Consider the following 19532-nt stretch of genomic DNA (forward strand, 5'->3'; position numbering starts at 1 on the left):
TACTCAATAATTACTTTGGACTTATGTGCCACATTTGGAGTATCATAAATTAACCCAATTTTATATAAAACTATTGTTTATTTAAAAATTTATAGCAACAACAACATGTAAATCTTTTCATTTTTTTTTTTTTTGAGCTAACATAGGCAAAGACAATCACAGCTTTTCATTATTGGTGTGTGCCCTGGCTGAAAGCTGGCCGAATAAAGTAAGTGAAAAACAGGCAATGCTTGCCCATTTGCTCACTTGAATATTAAATGTGAAATGAAACACCAAATCTCTAAGCATTAATTGAACTTGTCGCCCCAATCAATCTTTTCTTCACCTTTAATATTTTCACTTTCAAAGACTCATCATTCAAATTAAATTTTGAGGGCTCAGTGGATTTCTAGCTGCTTTTTTGTTTCCATTTTTCTCCATTCAACCTTGTGACAATAAGACCTAGAATTAATCAAACATCTTTACATGATCCATATTTATATATTTCTATAAAAAATTATGTTAAAAAAAATAACTTTAAGATTATTGAAAGTACCCACATATCAAAATTCATAAAAAAATATATATCTGAAAATCCCTTAAAAATCATTGGAAACTTTCTAATTTCTAAGAAATTATTGAATTAGGCGAGAAATATTTTAGGTCATTGAAAAAACAAGTGGTATGATAAAAATAAAGAAAAATTTTATTTATTTATTTATAGGATAAAGTGATATGATGAGGAAATATTTGTGAAATTGATGAGGAAAGATGTGAAAGCTGTAAGCGGATGTTTTGGAAGCAGCCAGAAATTGACGCCGAAAAGCTGTAGAATTTGATTAGAATAATTTTGAATGGTAAGTAGTGATGTGACTTTGATTAGAATTATTATTTTTAAGACTTTATTTTATTATTATGCTTAGAACCCGTCAAACAAGGTTATAGATTTGATTTTTTTTTTTTTTTAACTATTTAGCTATTTTATGTTTTTTGCCTAAGGGACTTAGACTTCCCAAAGACCCTGCTGTCTACCCTTTTGGAAACTAATGAGAATTTTGTTAATAATTAATTTTTTATATTGTTACAAGAATTTCTTTTTGAGCTTGAGTGTGGTTTTAATAATTCTCAGGGATTCTTAATATTACAGGATCACAAGAAGTTGTCTGTTTTTAATGACTTTTTAAGTGAAAAAATTAGATAATTAAGATGGGGAGTGAATGATATCAAAGTCTTGTTTACCTAATAAATGTTTAATCAAGTTAACTAAAACTTAATTCTTAAGCACGTATAGATCTGAGTTAAAGAATGAGAGTAGTTGGCCCCTCCCAACTTGGTCCTTATCATACCCTATTGATATGAAAATGAGACTTTTTGATAGAAATAGAAATGATAATAGACAATATCCCTATAAATGGGTTAGGGTATACTCATCTTTTTCTGTATCTGTATTGCCAAGTACTTCTTACACTATTTAAATTACTAAAATTCATATTGCAATTTTAAACTAATACAAAAAAATAGTATTATATGTAAATAATGATATTTTATCATGTACTTGAATAGTTTTAAATTATAAATAAAATAATACTCAATCATATGATGATATATCACTGTTTATGTACAAAGTTATATACGTAATTTTATCGATTATGAAAATGTCATTAATGTATAGAGCAAAACCCTAAATCATAATCCAATTTCCTTCTAAAACTTATACTTTCATGTTCTCTACGGTCTTCACTCTACTACTCTCTCCCGCTGAAACTCCAAGTTTGGGTTGTCACTTTGTTTTCTTTCATTTCCTTTCAGATCTTTCAACCTTCTTCGTATTGCTCCAACGTCCTTTAAGGGGTCCTGGAGGATTCTCTTTCTTTGTTAGGAAAAAATTGTTGGGTCTGTCATCTCCACTCTTGATCATTCTACTGGCAACCTCTTTATTTTGTGCAATATTATATATGCATATTTTGAATATACAAAATAAGTATATAAATTATATCATTATATATTATTTTATCTCTCATTCAAAATAACCTAACCATATGATAATATAAAATTTGTGTACATATTTTGAATAAACAAAATGACTCGAGCTTAGTTAAGAAATTTTCAATTAAACCCTATAGTATATATATTTATCAATGACCTTTATTAAAATTAAATGTAAATTTTTATGGGTGAGTGTATGATTTTAAGTTTTTAGAAGTTTATTAATATTATTTTTTAATTAAGTTACAAACTCATTGAATTAAGAAACAACAAGTTTGAACTCTAATTAACAATAATTAAATTGAGTTGTGAGCTAATCACAAACAACTTGACTCATTTATAGTCTTAATAGTAGTTGCATTAAAAAGTGAGTAGAGGTGACAAGAGTTGGTAATTGATGATAGAAGAGAGCGAACAATTTATAAAGGATAGGGACAAGAAGAGAAAGGAGATACAATTTTTTCCACGTCGTGGAAACGAAGATTTTCCATCATTCATGTAAAGGGGATGGCAAAGGTATTGACTAAAAGGGCAAAGGGACCAGAAATAGAATATTCGGCCATCGCACCCCTTGTCATCCCTAAATAAAAAATGCAATATGCTGAAAGGGATATAGATGGAGCCAACCCATAAGAGGTTTAATTTTTCAATGAACCTTGTAATTTCAGCCACAGCTCACCGTGTGAAGACTTGACTTGCTAAAATTTGTGATTACCTTCTTGTTAAGTTATTGAATTTAATGGGACGGCTGAAGCATTTGATGGTAATTCTCGCCTAATATATTCCATCTTCTTCCTCTTTTTTTTCCAAGAACTTTGCCTTAACAATACGACAATTTAATTGACTCAATTTTCTTTCCCAGAGATGAATTCTTAACATTCTGTCACTGTAAAATTATTCTGTGGTGGCCAAAGGACTATTTCCCACCCAAGATTTAATGTCAAGACAAATACATATTTATGAAATTTAAAAAACCCAAAGTCTTACTTATAACCTAATTTTTGTTAAAACATTCTATTAGAGATAAAAGTAAAATTGTTATTTTATCAGTAATATTAAAAAAATATGAAATTCAACATTCTCTCCCAAAGTTTTAAAAACTAACCATTTTACCTCTGCTAATAGTTTTCTAACTTTCAAAAGAAACATTTTCTCCCGAATATAGGGTTTATATTCTTTCCCTCTTCGACCACCAATGACTATGTTTTTGCTTGAGGACAGACTAGCTAACACATCTTCATCTCTCATCCTTTCTGGCGTGCGATGAAGACACCTTTTCGTTGATTCCAAAAGAATTAATGAAGATGAAAGTCTTCGTCAATTAGTCTGTGGTTGTAATCTAATTCTGAATTCTAAATCTTCTGTATGAAACAATATTAAATTTTTTAAAACTATATGCAAACACTTTTGAATACATAATTATATATAAATGATGTATTATTATGTAATTATGTTATTTTAAATTAAAGATAAAATAATAATTAATAATATATCATCTGTATACCTAATTATATACTTAAAAGTTTGTGCATAAAACATTGTTTAGTAATTAATTTCGAATTCCAAAGATAGAACTTTTTGTGGGTGATAACTTATTTTGAATTCTAAACCTTTTGCAAAAAATAGCCATGAATTTCTTGAACAAATACAACACTTACAAAAAAGTTCACGTAAAGTTTTTCATGCAAAATGGTGTATTAATTAAATATAATTATGAGCAATGTTATGTGTATCTATTTTTGATACATAATTTATATACACAATGATGTATTATCATGTGTATCAAAAATAAATACACATAATTTTATTATATAATGATATGAATCAATAAAAAAATAATAATAAATGTTCATTGATGATGATGGTCGATCACTAATTCAAGTGGGTCACTTTACATGTAATATTTTGAATTTCTTTTGTGGGTAGGAATATGATAAAACTCTTTTGTGGGTTCTAACTTATTTAATTGATAAGATGTTTTGTCCACTAAGTAATAAGTTTACTTTATATTAGTATTAAAATTTACATCATGATGTTGTAATCAACAAATAAATATTAAAACCGCTCGTGAATATAAATAAAATTATTATGTATATATATATTTTGGTATATATAATAATATGTTATTATATGATTAAATAATTAAAAATTAAAAATAAAATAATTTTAAATTATATAATAATATATTATTATTTATGTATAAAATTATTTCTAAAGATTCTATATATAATTTTATTATATAAAAAAAAGCCCACCATTTAATTTATGAACTAACTTTCTTCCTGCATTCTCCCGAAGACTAGCACACTTATGTATATATATATTTTTAATTAATGACAATGAAATAAAGTCAAGTCAAGAGCCTTATTTTATTTTAATCATTTAACATGAGAAAGATTGGTTGCCATGGGATTTTTTTTTTTTTTCATATTAATTTTTATACATTTTATAAAATAATAATAATATCTTTTCTAGCAATAAGATTAGATATGAATATGATGAAAGAAGTGGTTTGTTCTAATCAATGATTAGATAGTTTAATTGATAGTTAAACTGATTAATTATTTAAAAATGATATTTAAAATAATTATATATAATTAATTGTTAAATATATAATATAAATTATTTTAAAATAAAAATAAATTTTCTGTTGACTTGGTCAAATTTAAGTTTTATTAAATTTAATCTAGTCTAATTTTCAAAAACGGTTTTTTAATATACCCAAATAATTATTTTTTACCGATGATGGTCCAAACAGTCGAATTGGTCGGTCCAATCCACTCTGATCCAAGCTAGGGATTTAAAACATTGCCAACTGGATAATAACCATGAAATTACTGAGAAGCTCAATATTTTAGCATATGATCAAACAAAAAAGACAATACACTAAATCCACTCAGCCACAGGCCTCATTTTGATAATATGAAACCGCTGTCTAATTCAAAGTCAACCTGGGGCCTCAGCCTTTTTACTCTCTAGCCAGTAGAGACATGACAAGGAATGTATCTATATATATACATAATTATTTTGAACATTTTCTTGATATTCCTCCACATTTGAATCTCTTCAAGTTGTATACACTTGAGGAAGATAGATATTGGTGGGTTTGTTTATACATAGAAGCTGAGGAATTACCTTTCAGCTAACTAATACACTATGGCTCTTGTTAAAAAAAGGGTGAGTTGGAAATATTTCCTGCCTGGTTGTTTGCAGGTCAAGAAACCATGTCCTTCTTCTTCATCAGTACCCAGAGTTCATGATGATTCCAATCAAATGTCTATGCGGAGATTGTCGCTTTCTGATGTGAGTAACACCAGCTCTCTCATATCGTTGAATGATTTGTCGAGCTCTCTGGTGGGATCAAATCTTCATATTTTTACCCATAAGGAGCTGGACATGGTGACAAATAATTTTTCCAAGGGTGAGTTTCTCGGAGAAGGAGGGTTTGGAAAAGTTTATAAAGGGTTTATTGATGAGAAGCTCAGGACTGGCTTGAAGGCTCAGCCTGTTGCTGTTAAGGTCCTGGATTTGAATGGCTCTCAGGGGCATAGAGAATGGCTGGTAAGATTATAATAAGTGTCTATATAAATTTCATTAAAAGCAATATTTCCATTGAAGATTATGATTTTAATAAAGATTTTTTTATTATTTTACAGGCTGAAGTTATATTTCTTGGACAATTGAAGCATCCCCATCTGGTGAATTTGATTGGATATTGCTGTGAGGATGATCACAGGCTTCTGGTTTATGAATACATGCCACTTGGAAACTTGGAGGATAAATTGTTTAGAAGTATATGAGCTTTCTCTTAAACTTGCCCCCTCATCTGTATTACATAAGTTTCTTGTTATAATTAATGTGTGTATATTTTTTATGGTGTATCGCAGATTATGCAGCAACATTGCCCTGGTTAACAAGAATAAAAATTGCACTGGGAGCTGCACAATGTCTGGCCTTTCTCCATGAAGAAGAAAAGCCAGTCATATACAGAGATTTGAAAACTTCAAACATCTTACTGAATACAGTAAGCACTTCTCCTCCAAGCCGTTTTTGTTTATCATATTTAGTGAGCTGGAGTTTAAGTTTTCAAAGCTTTAATTTTCTTCCCAGGATTACAGTTCCAAGCTCTCTGATTTTGGATTGGCAACAGATGGTCCAGAAGGAGATGTTTCTCACATTACAACATGTGTCATGGGCACAGAGGGCTATGCAGCTCCCGAATACATAAAGACAGGTACTAAGCGCCTTACATAGTTTAATTTAGATCCTAACTCATTCAAAGTTGCTAACATCAATGAGTATTTTCGGCAGGTCACTTGACAACTATGTGTGATGTGTATAGTTTCGGAGTGGTGCTGTTGGAGCTATTAACTGGGAGGAAATCTATTGATAAGAACCGTCCTAGAAGGGAACAAGATCTTGTGGAATGGGCAAGGCCATTGTTGAAGGACTTCAACCGACTGGAACAAATTATGGATCCAAGACTCGAGGGTCAGTACTCAACTGAGGGAGTTAAGAAGGCTGCAGCATTGGCATATCAATGCCTGAGCCATCACCCCAAGTCCAGACCCACAATGAGCACTGTGGTCAAGACTTTAAAGCCTCTTTTAGACTTGAGTGACATCCCCATAGGACCCTTTGTCTGCACTGTTTCAAGTGATGGCAACATTACTTATGTCAACAACAATGCCCAAAAATATGAAGAGAAAGATGAAAAAAGAGAAGAAACTGGCCGCCATCCACTCCTAAAAGGTCGCCGTCAACGACGTCGACGACGGATCAGGCCATCAAGGTCTAGAGCTGTATATTCTGATACTGCTTTGTATAAAGCTCTTGGAACAAGCTTGTACTCCCCCAGAAACTAGAGGCAAAAGGGTCACAGATTTTTTGTTGTTTTGTTTTTTGATTTGTGTGATGTGATCTTACAATTGTTCTATACTGTTAAAAGGAGAAAAGGGTTATTGAAAAAAAATACAAAAAAGCCCAAATTGTAGACTTCTGGAAGAACTCTGGAAAATTAGTTAAATTTCAAGTTATACATATTCATTTTTACACTATTTATATAACATACAGTCCAATGTTCTGAATTTTCTGAATTTTTAGCTCATTAATATTTAAGATGACAACATTCCAACTTCATCATGCTGAAGCCTTGCTGAGAAGTGCAAGTCCACCTAAAATCTTCTGGAATTCCAAAATTAAAAATGTTTTAATAAAGTTGAAAGTCAAAATTCTAAGAACAGGTAAACTGTAGTGGGATGTTCAAAGTTTCAACAACTCAGAGATGATGACTCTCCGCTTTTGCTGATGTTTGAAAGCTGTGAAATAAATTCCATGGGGCTAGCTTGGATATATTTTAAACTTCTATAAGCAAAGACTTGGAGCATTTCCACCACTTCACCTACTCAATCCACAACCTTTAGTGCTTACTATTCAAGAAATTTGAATTTCCCATTGGAGTTCCAAGTCAGAAAATTTTGGTATGGTTGGATTTTAAAGCAGAAATGTGAAAAACAAGGAAAGAGACTTCGGTGTCGGTCTCTGGATTCAGTTGTTTAATTCAGAGTAAACGACTGAAAGACAATTTCAGCGTTTACAGCTCTTAAAATGGTGAAGAAAATCCTTACTAAACAAGAAATGATGAAAAGGTGAACTTTACCTTAAATGAAAAAGAAAAACTATAGTTATCAATACAAGTACAACTTCATTCTAAAACAATTAAAATGTGATTTTGAGGTAAAAACCTACTCAACACAGAAACTCAATGCGGAAATGAAAATGTTGAAATGTATAAATATAAAAAATATAAAGTTCTTTTTCTAGATGTCAAATTTTATAAAAAGAATACGATAACCTGTATTTAAAAAAAAATATAACTTTTCAATTATAATAAGGTGTGTATTCGACAAATTAGTCTACCAATATATTAAATTTGATGAAGTCAATTTTTCGAACATTCATTAATAATTAGAAAAGTTAGAGATAAAGAGAAGAAGAGTTTTAATACATCAAAGAGAAAAAAAGCTTAAAATGTTAGAGAAGAGATGAAATTAGAGTTAAAGTTTGAGAAAGAGAGTGAAACATAAAGTCGATTTTTAATTGATTAAAAAATAAAGAAAAATGTGTTTCCTTATTTTTTTAATGCATTTAAGATTTTTTTTAATATTTTTGAAATACCCTCAAAATATTTTGTATCAATTTCAGAGCGTTTTGGAAATGAAAACGTTTTGGAAACATAAAAACGCGTCAGGGATGCAATTCTGTGCTTCCTAGGTACGTATAATAAATGTTATCATAGTAATATTTCATACTAAATCATTGAAGATCTGTGTGGGAATGGGAAATCACCAGCTGTTGAGCATATTGATCATCATAGGTGTGAAATCTTCTCCTTCATGAGCCTTATAAAGCCATAGATGAGTAGTCAATTCAGAAAGTTGCAATACCATATTTAGGCCAAATGGCTTGTTCCCACCCAAGGTTAAGTGTACTACTAATTTTATATCCTCTAACTTTCAAAAATCTAAATTTCCACCTATGAGCAAAAATTCTATCAACAAACTCAGTTAATGTTGGAGGCAAAATCTTCATTTAACAAAAAAAATTTAAAAATTTAAAAAATTAAAGTTTTATTATATTTTTTCTTTTCTGTTTGAAAATATATTAATTTTCTCTTACCCAAAGTTTGAAAAGCGATAATTTTTCCCCTCCATCTCCGATCGTATTGGCTCTCCCTCCCAGTTTATCTCCTCCTATTGATTTGTTCCCACCCACTGACAATGGAGATTTCCTCTGACGAAGACACTTTGACAAAGATAATTTCGTTTTTGTCAGAGGTAATCGCTTTAATTGAAAGCATGAATTTGATCAGTATGGAGATATCACCCAAGTGGGAGGACGAACGTGGCTGGAGACGACAAACTTTGTCATCTTCGATGATGGTTTCAAAACCTTAAAGGTAAAATTGTCACTTTTCAAACTTTAGATAGGAGAAAATTATTAGATTTTCAAACTAACGGGGAGGATGTGATAAAACTTTAGGTTTTAAATTTTTTTGTTAAATGACAATTTTACCTTTAACTTTAACTAAAAATTTTAACAAAATTTTACTTTTGAATGAGACTTTGGGTTTTTAAAAGTTGGAGGATATAAATTGAGATTACACCTAATCTTAGGTCAGAAGGGGTCTTTTGGCCCTATATTTATTACAAAAGTCTAACTATATCTTATCATTATAAAGAAAAGTTGTACAAGGTTAGACCAGAACTCTTGCTCCTTCATTGGTGGGAACTGGGAAAAATGGCCTCAATCATGCATAGACAAAATTGTTACGATTTACAAATAATCTAGTAGGCAAAGCTTGAATGCATGTATCTTATTTTAAGTATATCTGGCCTTATCATTGTCTTATTCTATTTGAAAAAGTGAGCAATGATGAAGATAAAAAGTCCATGGAAATTTGTATAAAAAATCAAGATTGTCAACTGAAGATGATGAAGTGTTGAAGGATTTTAGGTGGCCACATATGTATTTTTCAGTAGTTTAAAGTTGAAATTCATTTGTTATATCAATGGTGGAAACTCTTGAATTCCAACGCAACAAAGACTCCTTAAATTTCAAAGATCATTCTTTGAAGTTTGATCTTTGTAGTATATAATAAATTACAAAAACTTTGTGTGTGAAGAATATTATAGTAAGATGACTTCAAAAGTTAACAAAATTGGTAGAATATTTAAAACTTTCAAAAGAAATGCTTGGGTTCAAAGGTTCTCCAAATTGCAGCCCGTTCAGTAATAATTAACTGCAGCTTAAGTTGATTTTACATATTTATTTCTTGTGTTTTATGTACTGTTTATGTTGAGTGGTGAAATTGGTAACGTACCCATTTTGTGCCCTTTTTTTCTATCTTATCTTGACAAAATAGAAGAAGGTGATCACCATTTGCAGAACTAAATGGCAAGATATGCAGAAAAAAATGGTCTTGACTTATTTCTTGATTAATAGGACAAACTTAATTAGTTCTTGGTCTTAAAGATTATCATAAGCATCGGAGTTATTAGATATACAATTTTTTTATTGAATAAAACTATATACATCCTATTTTAAATATTCAATTAGATAATTAGACGATGTGTTATGATAACACATCTTCGGATGCTTTTTTTTTATTGTGGAACTTGACAGTCTGGTTCAGGAATATTATACTTTTGACCACATGCAGTTCATGTGAAAAAAGCTTAACTTTGAGCTCAAGGTCAGAATCAATGAAGATTGATTACTTGCGACGCCAGATTTGGACGAGGTTGATTAATTTTCAGGTGTCTGAACAAAATTACACACGTTTAAGAAATTGAAACAAAGAAAATTGGCAATTTGCTACATTTTGCTTACCTACTGAAAATGTCAGCATGATATATACAAATGCTGAATCAGGAGGTTCAATGAGAATGCTCCCCCTTTTAACATTTGTCAAAATTTTCTTACTATTCCTGATTCTCAAAATCTGTGTTCCATCAGCTAATATTACAACCATTTTACCCCTAGGGGAACATCTACTATGCAGCCAATTCTGTGTAGAAAAAACTCCCTCTATAAAATGCGGATTCTTCAACATATCAAGTTGGCTCAAACTCAGATCTGATCCGAAATGCGATTTGAGCTTGGACAGCTCTGACCAAATAGTTGTAATACAAGTTGCTCCATAAGTTTTTGACAAAACTACATAAGATTCCCCATCATTTGACTGTTTCAGTAAGCCTGAATCCAATTGAGCACTAGTTTGGAAAAGAAAACTACAGCCATTCAGATGCATCCAAACGATAGCCTTGGTGAATTACAATTTGTAGTTTGGATGGCATTGCTTCTTTAATGTGAATAAGATGGAAAAGTTCAAAGCCGGCTGCATGCCTGTAGTTAGATTTGGTTTTTTCTACGTTTTCTCCTGGGTTTCCTTGAGTTGGGTGAGCTCTGAAATTTATCATCATGCTTGTCCTGGATCCAGTCCATATGATACTTGACATCATATGGAACAACCTCACCGTTAACAAACGGTTCTCCTGTGAGAAAGAAATACCAGTGTTATGATAAAAAAGAATGAACTTGTAAATTTACTGAAAATGAGCCTTCCAATTACAAAAACAAAACCGGTAACACATGATGTTGCAATGAATGCAAAATCAGGATATTGAGGGACAAATCATTACCTTACCGTTCTGTTTGAGTTTCTATTCACATAGATTTGAACTCAAAACAATTTGCAACTAGCATCAACTAGTTAATTGTATTAGGTAAGAACTTAGACCAAGATGATGGATTGCCAATTTTCGTAGGAATGATATTGACACAACATTGGATTTCATCAATCAAGAGCACACACTCTAGAGAAGTTATAGATTGATTGACTGAATACATTGAATACAATTATATTAATAAACATGTAAAAAATGAACTAATTAAAAGGTGATGCATCAATTTTTGTTTTCTTCAGTAATTCAAATGCATAGAGACCAATTTGTCCAAGCAAGGAGTTCACGCAACAATAGTGGCATTGAAACTATTCAATTGGGTACTCTCTTATCCCTTAAAAAAGAAAAAAGAAAGAAAAGAAAGACCACCACCCACCACCACAATCAATCAAATAGATTACAATACATTGCATCAGTTTTTGAAACACCTTGGTTCACTAGCTCAGGTTTATGGTTAAAGTGAGATGGGTCACTAAAATGGGGTAATGTTGCTGAAATGAGATGATCAATCACTAATCATATATCTTGATCAAGTAAAATGAACACTAGTACCTCCATAACTATTTTCACCATGGAATAAATAAGAATCTGGTAGAACCCATTTTACATTTGGTAAGGCTGCAAATCAGAACAAAATCATCACCACAAAATTAGAAAAAAAAAATGTCAAAGGAAAATAATAAAAAGTAAAAGAAACCTTACATTTTATCTTGTAAGCGAACTTTTCAGGAACTTTGCAACCAACTGCATAGTAGTATTTAGTGGAAACTGAATATATAGATTTTTTTGCTTCCTCTTCACTGCATGCACCCGATTAAGAAAACCCAAATAAATGATAAACAGCTAAAACTAAATAGAAGTAAACAAAAGGTTGAAACTTTACCTGCCGAAAGCCATGGCGAGGGTCTTAACATAGCTATTAGCAATCTCATCTCGAAGTGGGTATCCCTTAGGAGCCTCCATGACGACGAGCCAGTGCTCATAGTCACACCCCTCAAGCAAATTCGGTACCCGGCTCAACTGAGTCACCTCCGAGCCGGAAGAGAAGAAACTGGACGGAGACGAAGACGGAAGATGACGGCGAAGAAGAGGTGCCATTAGATTCCTGATGAGGCTTCGTGGCATTGTCGTTTTGAAGGTAAGGATCTGCGTTTTGCATTTTGCTTGAAAGATAAAAATAATGATGATTTGGTGAAGTGACCCTGCACAATAATGATGGCCCAAGTTTTTCCCTCAGCCCACATACGAAGGCCCATATATTTAATATACAAAATTATTCACCCTTTTTTTCTTCTACAAAATACTTTAAATAGTTAGAGAAAATTAAAATAATTAACAATATATATAGAGGAGTTAGAATTATTGTTTATTACTTAAATTGTTATGTTATATCTTCAAAATTCCACATGATATGCTATAATTTTATTCAAATGTATTCAGTTCGTATACAATTAGACTCAAACTACACCAGTATAGAATCATAATACACAAAATTAATATATAATTTAAGAATGATCATGCTACCTAATTATACTAGAAACTATTTTGAGATTACATCTCAAAGTTCTAATGAGCTGATCATTAAACATGACCATTAGAATCTCATTTTGTTCAAATTGTGACGCTGTTTGGAACTCCTCTGCATGTTACACCAGGCTCAGAACTTGGTGCAAGTAGCTCATATGGTATCACTCCAGCGCCACACCGGTTTCTAAGGTGAGGATCAGTGTTCCTCTTCTCAATCTCCTTCTCTATCCAACTGATCTTTGCTGAGAACTCATAAAACGCTTCAATCATATCAGCATCGCCAGTCCAAATGGAGGGTTCCTGTCTGCCCCCCAGGTACTCTTCATCAGGTGAATGTGTAGACAATGTGTCAACCACGGCCATATACTTTGTGGCTTGTAATACACTTGGCAATGCTGAGAGGAAATACTTCTGTGGGTCAGCTAGAAATACAGCATACTCAGGGTCATTTTCATCTGGGATTAATCTTCTCATTAATGGTGGCCGATTAGGCACAAAACCACCATATGGGTACTGCCCAAAATTGAGTGCAGCATGCTGTGCGGATGCAAGCCAGATGAGGGTCGTGAGAATGAAGACTAGATCATCACCGTTGGTTAGTGTGGGCCACCAAGTCTCTTGGGCAAGATCAGCATGACCCACTTTGATGGACTCAGAGTACCATGATTGTAACTCTCTATCATTAGAAATTATGCTTGGATTTGGGTAGTAATGGTTGACATAGGTACTCACCCACTCCTCAATTGCTGACCAAATTAACAGCCCATCACTTGCATATGGGTAGTCCTCTATCAGAAGCTTTAGACCATGTGGTTGTGTTGGGTCAGCTACTGCCATGCCCCTAAAATTATCAACACAGATTAATTAGACTCACTCAAACATGTCAATGATGCTAAAAACTAGTGTACGATTGCAGATTAATAAGCACCTGTGGATAAGATCGGCCGGGAGGTTCAGCATGTCAAACCGCCAGCCGTTTTTATATGCAGCGGCACTAATCTCCATGCTGTAAAGGCCAGGAGTGAAGCAAGATTCGATCACACCACCAGCATTGATGAGGTTTTGCCTAGCTTGGGCATTGATCTCAAATGTGTATCTCATGTGCGGGTCTAAAAGCTTGTAAATTGGGTGCATTGCACTCAATTGCCGATGTGCTGCAAGTATAAATGGCTCCAAGGTTGCATGTGTTTTTAACCTGTAATCAAAACATCATTTTAATAACTTCAAATCTATTTACATTGGTGAGAGAATTTGTATTACAAATACGTTTAAGAATAATTGTGCTTACCAATGGTGCTTAAGTTGGTGCACCCCGGCATCATTAGCGCACACATGAGCCTTGGCAAGCTGCCAAACCCAATTGCTGGTGCCATCGACAGGAGGTGTAACCACTCTCTTTGATCGCGAACTTGGTCCAGATGGCGGGAGGCTAAGCTCAATAGCAACAGGCTTTAGAGTGTCATGACGGGTCAAGAAAAATATGGTTCTTGTTGCATATGCTTTTCTACCATCAAGTGCATTTATTTTTTCCAGAAATGGAAGGTAAATGTCATGGTAATCCACTATATACAACTTGTTTTCCTCCAGGGCCTGAAATTTTACAAATACAGAACTATTATTCCCCGTTCATAAATGATGTCATACGTTTGTGTCATCAAAGATTATTTAGAAACTGCAATTACCTGTTGAACACTCATGCCATCAATTTGGCTAATAATGTGTTCTTCCTTTAAAGCAGACTGTTGTGGACCATAGATTTCAGAGTCAAGTTTGCTTATAGGAGGAAAAACCTGAAGCCTCTCGATGCTGACCGGGTTGACACCAGCTAGAACTTGCCGGGCAAATTCGTCATCTCGTAGCCAGGAAAATCTGTCCACTGCAATCGTGAATCACATGGTGGTTTAACAAAAGAAGGATTGGTTTTCATTTAAATAATAACCAATTGACTCAAAACAAAAAGAACTCATAAAAACCGAAAAAGAAACAAAGCAACATTAAGAAATGCCCACATGTTTAATGCGTGCATGATAAAGCACTTTACAGAAAAAAACAAAGCTAGTGGTGGCATCGGAATTTGCCTGGTCAATTTGCTGAGAAAGAGCCAAACAAAGGAGACAGTTTATGGAGGTGGGTCATTTTCTAGAATCAATATCTTCTATTTCTTTACAAGCCACCACAGGCAGTCAAAAATCTCGAAACATCTTCCTTTAAAAATCAGTGAAGGTGATTTTCTCAGTGTTACAAGGCCCCCCCACTAGAACATGGGCCATGCACTCACTAAAATTATTGCCTGAACATTGATATCCACATTGGCCTTCACAAAAATAATTTCATATGCATCACAGAAATGTATGTTGGAACAATTTTCATCTTAGAGAATTCTTGATGTAATTTGTAGAGAATTTTCGAGTTCCGAATACTCACGAGAAAGGATCTTAGGAGTGTCATATTTTAGGATTCCCTGGCTAGACTCCTGAACTCTGGTGACAAACCTTGGCAAAGGTAGTTTCTTAAGGATTCCATCTTGTATTCCTAAGTTGAGGAGCCCCTTACCGTAGAGGCTGTCAATGTCTGAAAATACATTAAAGTCATGATTTTCAGCAGAAACGCTGGCTTTTAATACGGGGATTAAGGTGTGAAGCATAGCTTTAAGCCTCCCAGCAGAAAATGTGTCTTGCTTAGACTCCTCAAATTGTTCATCTCTTGGCACGTATACGCGTAATGGCTTCTCAATTCGGCTCTCTGCATGCATATCTGTAGGCATATATGCAAGAAATTAGTATCAGATTAATTTGGTCACTTATTTGATTTACACTTTCTTTCAATAAGATCATAACAGAGTCATCGCTTTCTGCTCAGTTTGTTAAATAAAAGAATAAAGTAACTTTCAATTTCCTTTACCATGAAGTTTAGGCAAGGCATATATACCAATTTGAAACCCAGAAAGGTTTAAGTATCATATATTATGAAGGCCAAATGACTATTTTCCACCCAAGGTTTGGTGCAAAGACAAACATAAATGCATGGGATTTCAAAAATCCAAATATTCACCCAAGGTTTAGTCCATTTCCACACATTCAATAATTTTAAGTTAGGGTCAAAGGTAAAATTGTTATTTTACTAGTAATATTAAAATAAATAAAATTATGTCTTATTTTTTCCACTTAGTTTGAAAAACTAACAATTTTTTCTTAAAATTAGGCTTTGAAAAATTCAATTTTTTCTATAAGGTTTGGAAAACAAATTTGACCAACTAATACGGTGAATGGCAGCCTCCCATTCTGACTTTTTTCTCTTGGTGGCGCTGTCTCCTAATGGCTCTTTCTTCCATGACAATGAAAAACAAAACCTTTGTCTCGACGACACTTCTTTGTCCAAGGGGAAAATTTCACTTTTTCCCCTTGGTTTGGACAAAGAAGTGTTGTCCAGATGAGACAACAAACTTCGTTCTTCATTATCCCTTCATTTGCATTTGACGAAGGAGGTAGGAAAAGAGAGAGACGATAACTAAGATGGCGGCTAAGTTTAGGGTGAAAAGAGACGGTCACTGGTAGTCGAAGAAGTGAAGAAAAAAACCTAAGTTTGGAGGGAGGGAATGTCATTAAAAATTAAAAATTAAAGATTATTTTATCTGTATACTCAATTGTATGCTAGAAATATATGTAAATAGTTTGATTGTTTTAATAATAAAAAACTTACCACTGTTAGTTGGAAGACGGCCAGTGCGACATCGCCTAGGGTAAGGCATTTGTTTGCCTCCAAGAGTTGGTCTAATTAAATCACTGCTTTTATCTGGATTTCCCAGATCATTGTACACATCATAGTCATAAATCCTGTCTGACATTTTCCTGACTCCTTTGCCATCACCTCGAAGCTCTTTCAGCTCTTCTTCTCTCAATACCCTGAGCCCTTCAGGGGTTTCACTTGGCAGATATGGCTGAGCAAAATAAAGTTATCATAAAACACATTAAGTCACCATTGCTTCTCTTAAATAAACAAGAATACAAAATAAGTGGGAAATTTTGATGCTTTTGTCAAATTCATTTGTGACGAACTTGTCATGATTCATGCACAAAAACAAACAAAATAAATGATTGAATTCATAGTTGATTTTGTCCAGGACAAAATTCAAAAGCTGAATCCAGGACAAAATTCAAAAGCTGAACCATAAGGTTTTGACTTTTAATTAACCCGATTGAAGAAATGTAAATGGCAGTCCTCTGGCATTTTGCACGAAGTCATCATTATTGACAACAGCAACAGCCCACTGCAGAGGCTTAAAGAATACCTTATTAGTGAAGAAAATCCTTCTTCCAGGATGATCTTTGGTGGACTGAACCCATGAATTGCAATGAAAATGAACTGGACCACAAGCAAAGCCTTCAATGGTTATCGTCTCCAAAAGGAACTCCATTTGGTGCTTATTGGTCACTGTGATTGCACCAGGCATCCCAAAATCGGAATCTAATGGAAAGTCAGCTGTGTAATGAACCCTCTCAGCTTTAACATTTGATTTCTTCGACCAATCTTTCAACACAGCCTCACCACTTGTCTTAGGATCCTTTGTTTCTACAATCACAAACAATTAAAAAAAAAAAAAAAAGCCAATTTAGCACCATAAATTATGAATAATTATCAGTAAAAACCTGATAGAGAAAAGAGAAAACAACTTACTGGGATCAAGCTCAGTGCTGATAAGTGTTAACACAATATTTCTCCCAAGCTTATCAGTGAAAGCATCTAACTGGTTAACCAATTGTTTTTTCAAGTCTTCGTTGAAACTTTTTCTCACTGTTAAAATGGCTCTAACATTAAATTTGACAGCTTTGTCAGGTGCAGGCACAGGAGCCTTAACCAAATCTTCACTCAGAGCTGCCACAGGAGTGGTAAAACTTGCCGCTTTCTTGAACAGCACTAACCTTCTTGGTTGCAGAGGCACAAAAACTGCCGGTTTAATCAAGATATTCTTCTGCAACTTCCTCTGAAAATCGCTAGAGGGTGAAGTTAAAGATAATGATCTCTCAAGTACAGAACAACCCATGAACTCTTTTGTCACGGACATGATGATGACAAACTTTCTATCCCCTTCAACAGACGAAATCAAAGCTTCAAAGTTCTTATTTTTGGTGGTGAAAATGTGGATGTGTAGAGGGTAATTAAATAAACCTGAATCTCATGCTGAGCACGTTTTCCATTTATGTTATGGATTTCAGACACTCATTTTCTTTCCTCCGTAATTATCAAGTCAAGCAAATGGGCACGACATTTTCGCTGAGAAATCTTATTTTTTAGTATGCAATGGGTAAACTGACATTTTACTATATAAAGAGGATTGCCTCGGGTTTATTGATTTTTTAACTTTTGGGGTAAACTGATAGTTTACCATACACTGGGTTATTTGAATTTTACTGTACTAGAGTAACATGATATTTTATTATGTGAGAGGGGTTGATTTAATAAATATAAAATTATGCAAGGTGAAACTGATATTTATTAAATGGGGGAAAGTTGGTTAGCTTATTTCTGTATTCAATAAAACTATGTATACCCACTTTAGGTACACAAATATAAACACATTTATATATGTCATCATGTGATTGGATGTTTTTGAATTAAGAATAAAACAATAACCAATCATATGATGACACATATGAGTGTGTATATATTTGTATACCTAAAGTGGATACACATAGTATTGCTCTTCTGTATTACATATAAAAATTTGTCTTGAAAATATTGAATAAATTAAATTATTACTTAAAATTATATTATTTAATAAATTAAAATTTTGTATAAACGACATTTGTACAGTATATAATGTTTTAAAAAGGTATTTTGATAAATCATGAATACTTGTTGTAATGATTTAAAAAGAAAAACGAAGTTTAAACAGGATTCAATTCAACGTATAAGCTTGCTAATTGAGAAAGTCACACAACATTAATTGGGATTATTTAATTTCATGTAAAAAAAAAAACATGTTTCCTTTTGATAGACTTTACGTTTAATGTTATTTGACTTTATTGTTGTTATTTAATATAACATAAAAAAAATCTTTATTATTTAAATATTAAAATTTTTAAAATAAAATTTTAAATTTGAGTCTCTGTTATGTCTATAAAATTTTAATTTATTTAATATAATAATTATAAATCTGATTATTATATATATCTCAGATTTATCTATTTAATAAATATGAATAGTTTCGGTTAAAAAAAAGAAAAATTAATGACGTGCTGTAATTCAATTCTTCTTCTGCAAGGCTCATAGTGATCAAATGAGGTGACAATTAATCAAGATTGCATAAGGAATCATCTGAAAATTGTCTATCATTATTGAGTTTTAAGAAATATTTAGCTCATTAGAATGAAATTCTGAAACATCAGTTGTCCTGGAGTTAATTGCTTGTCATACTTAAGGTTTGGTGCAAATCCTAATTAGTAAATACGGGAATAAGAAAAAAATAGTATAAAAATTATATAAATATAATATGATTAATAATAAAAAATATATGTTTATAAAAAAAAGCTATAAAATTAAAATATAAAAAAAATAAGGAATATGTATATATGCGTTTAATATGACACATAATAGTTAATAATATATTTTTAAAAATATAACAATATCAAAAATAATTTTAATACATTTTATAGATCTTTCGGTTAAAATTAATATAATAATTCAAATGTAAAATATCTAATTGATTATTAAACTTAATTTATAATCAAAATTCAATCATTCCAAAAAAAATTATTTCATAAGTTTTTTATCAAATATAAAATATTTAATTGACTA

At 32.4% G+C, this 19532-nt stretch overlaps 3 protein-coding genes across 3 annotated transcripts; 1 reads left to right on the forward strand and 2 right to left on the reverse strand.

Moving 5' to 3' along the window:
• The first annotated feature begins 5034 nt into the window (after window positions 1-5034).
• Window positions 5035-7025, forward strand: LOC123219417 (putative receptor-like protein kinase At1g72540). The gene is made up of 5 exons (XM_044641377.1): window positions 5035-5526; window positions 5622-5757; window positions 5853-5989; window positions 6076-6199; window positions 6277-7025. The coding sequence occupies exons 1-5, from the start codon at window positions 5122-5124 to the stop codon at window positions 6828-6830; spliced, it is 1356 nt and encodes a 451-aa protein (XP_044497312.1). The 5' UTR covers window positions 5035-5121; the 3' UTR covers window positions 6831-7025.
• Window positions 7026-10288: 3263 nt separating this feature from the next.
• LOC123219357 (multiple organellar RNA editing factor 7, mitochondrial-like) lies at window positions 10289-12385 on the reverse strand. Its single transcript, XM_044641267.1, has 4 exons — window positions 12094-12385; window positions 11913-12010; window positions 11763-11828; window positions 10289-11021 (listed from the first exon to the last, which is right to left on the reverse strand). The coding sequence occupies exons 1-4, from the start codon at window positions 12333-12335 to the stop codon at window positions 10879-10881; spliced, it is 549 nt and encodes a 182-aa protein (XP_044497202.1). The 5' UTR covers window positions 12336-12385; the 3' UTR covers window positions 10289-10878.
• Window positions 12386-12610: 225 nt separating this feature from the next.
• LOC123219356 (linoleate 13S-lipoxygenase 3-1, chloroplastic-like) lies at window positions 12611-17961 on the reverse strand. The gene is made up of 8 exons (XM_044641266.1): window positions 17412-17961; window positions 17026-17306; window positions 16437-16674; window positions 15162-15491; window positions 14420-14613; window positions 14026-14327; window positions 13666-13932; window positions 12611-13578 (listed from the first exon to the last, which is right to left on the reverse strand). Exons 1-8 carry the CDS (start codon window positions 17797-17799, stop codon window positions 12822-12824), a joined length of 2757 nt encoding a protein of 918 aa, XP_044497201.1. The 5' UTR covers window positions 17800-17961; the 3' UTR covers window positions 12611-12821.
• Between the last annotated feature and the right edge of the window lie 1571 nt (window positions 17962-19532).

The sequence above is a fragment of the Mangifera indica genome, chromosome 6 (assembly GCF_011075055.1).
Source record: "Mangifera indica cultivar Alphonso chromosome 6, CATAS_Mindica_2.1, whole genome shotgun sequence".
Lineage (NCBI taxonomy): Eukaryota > Viridiplantae > Streptophyta > Magnoliopsida > Sapindales > Anacardiaceae > Mangifera > Mangifera indica.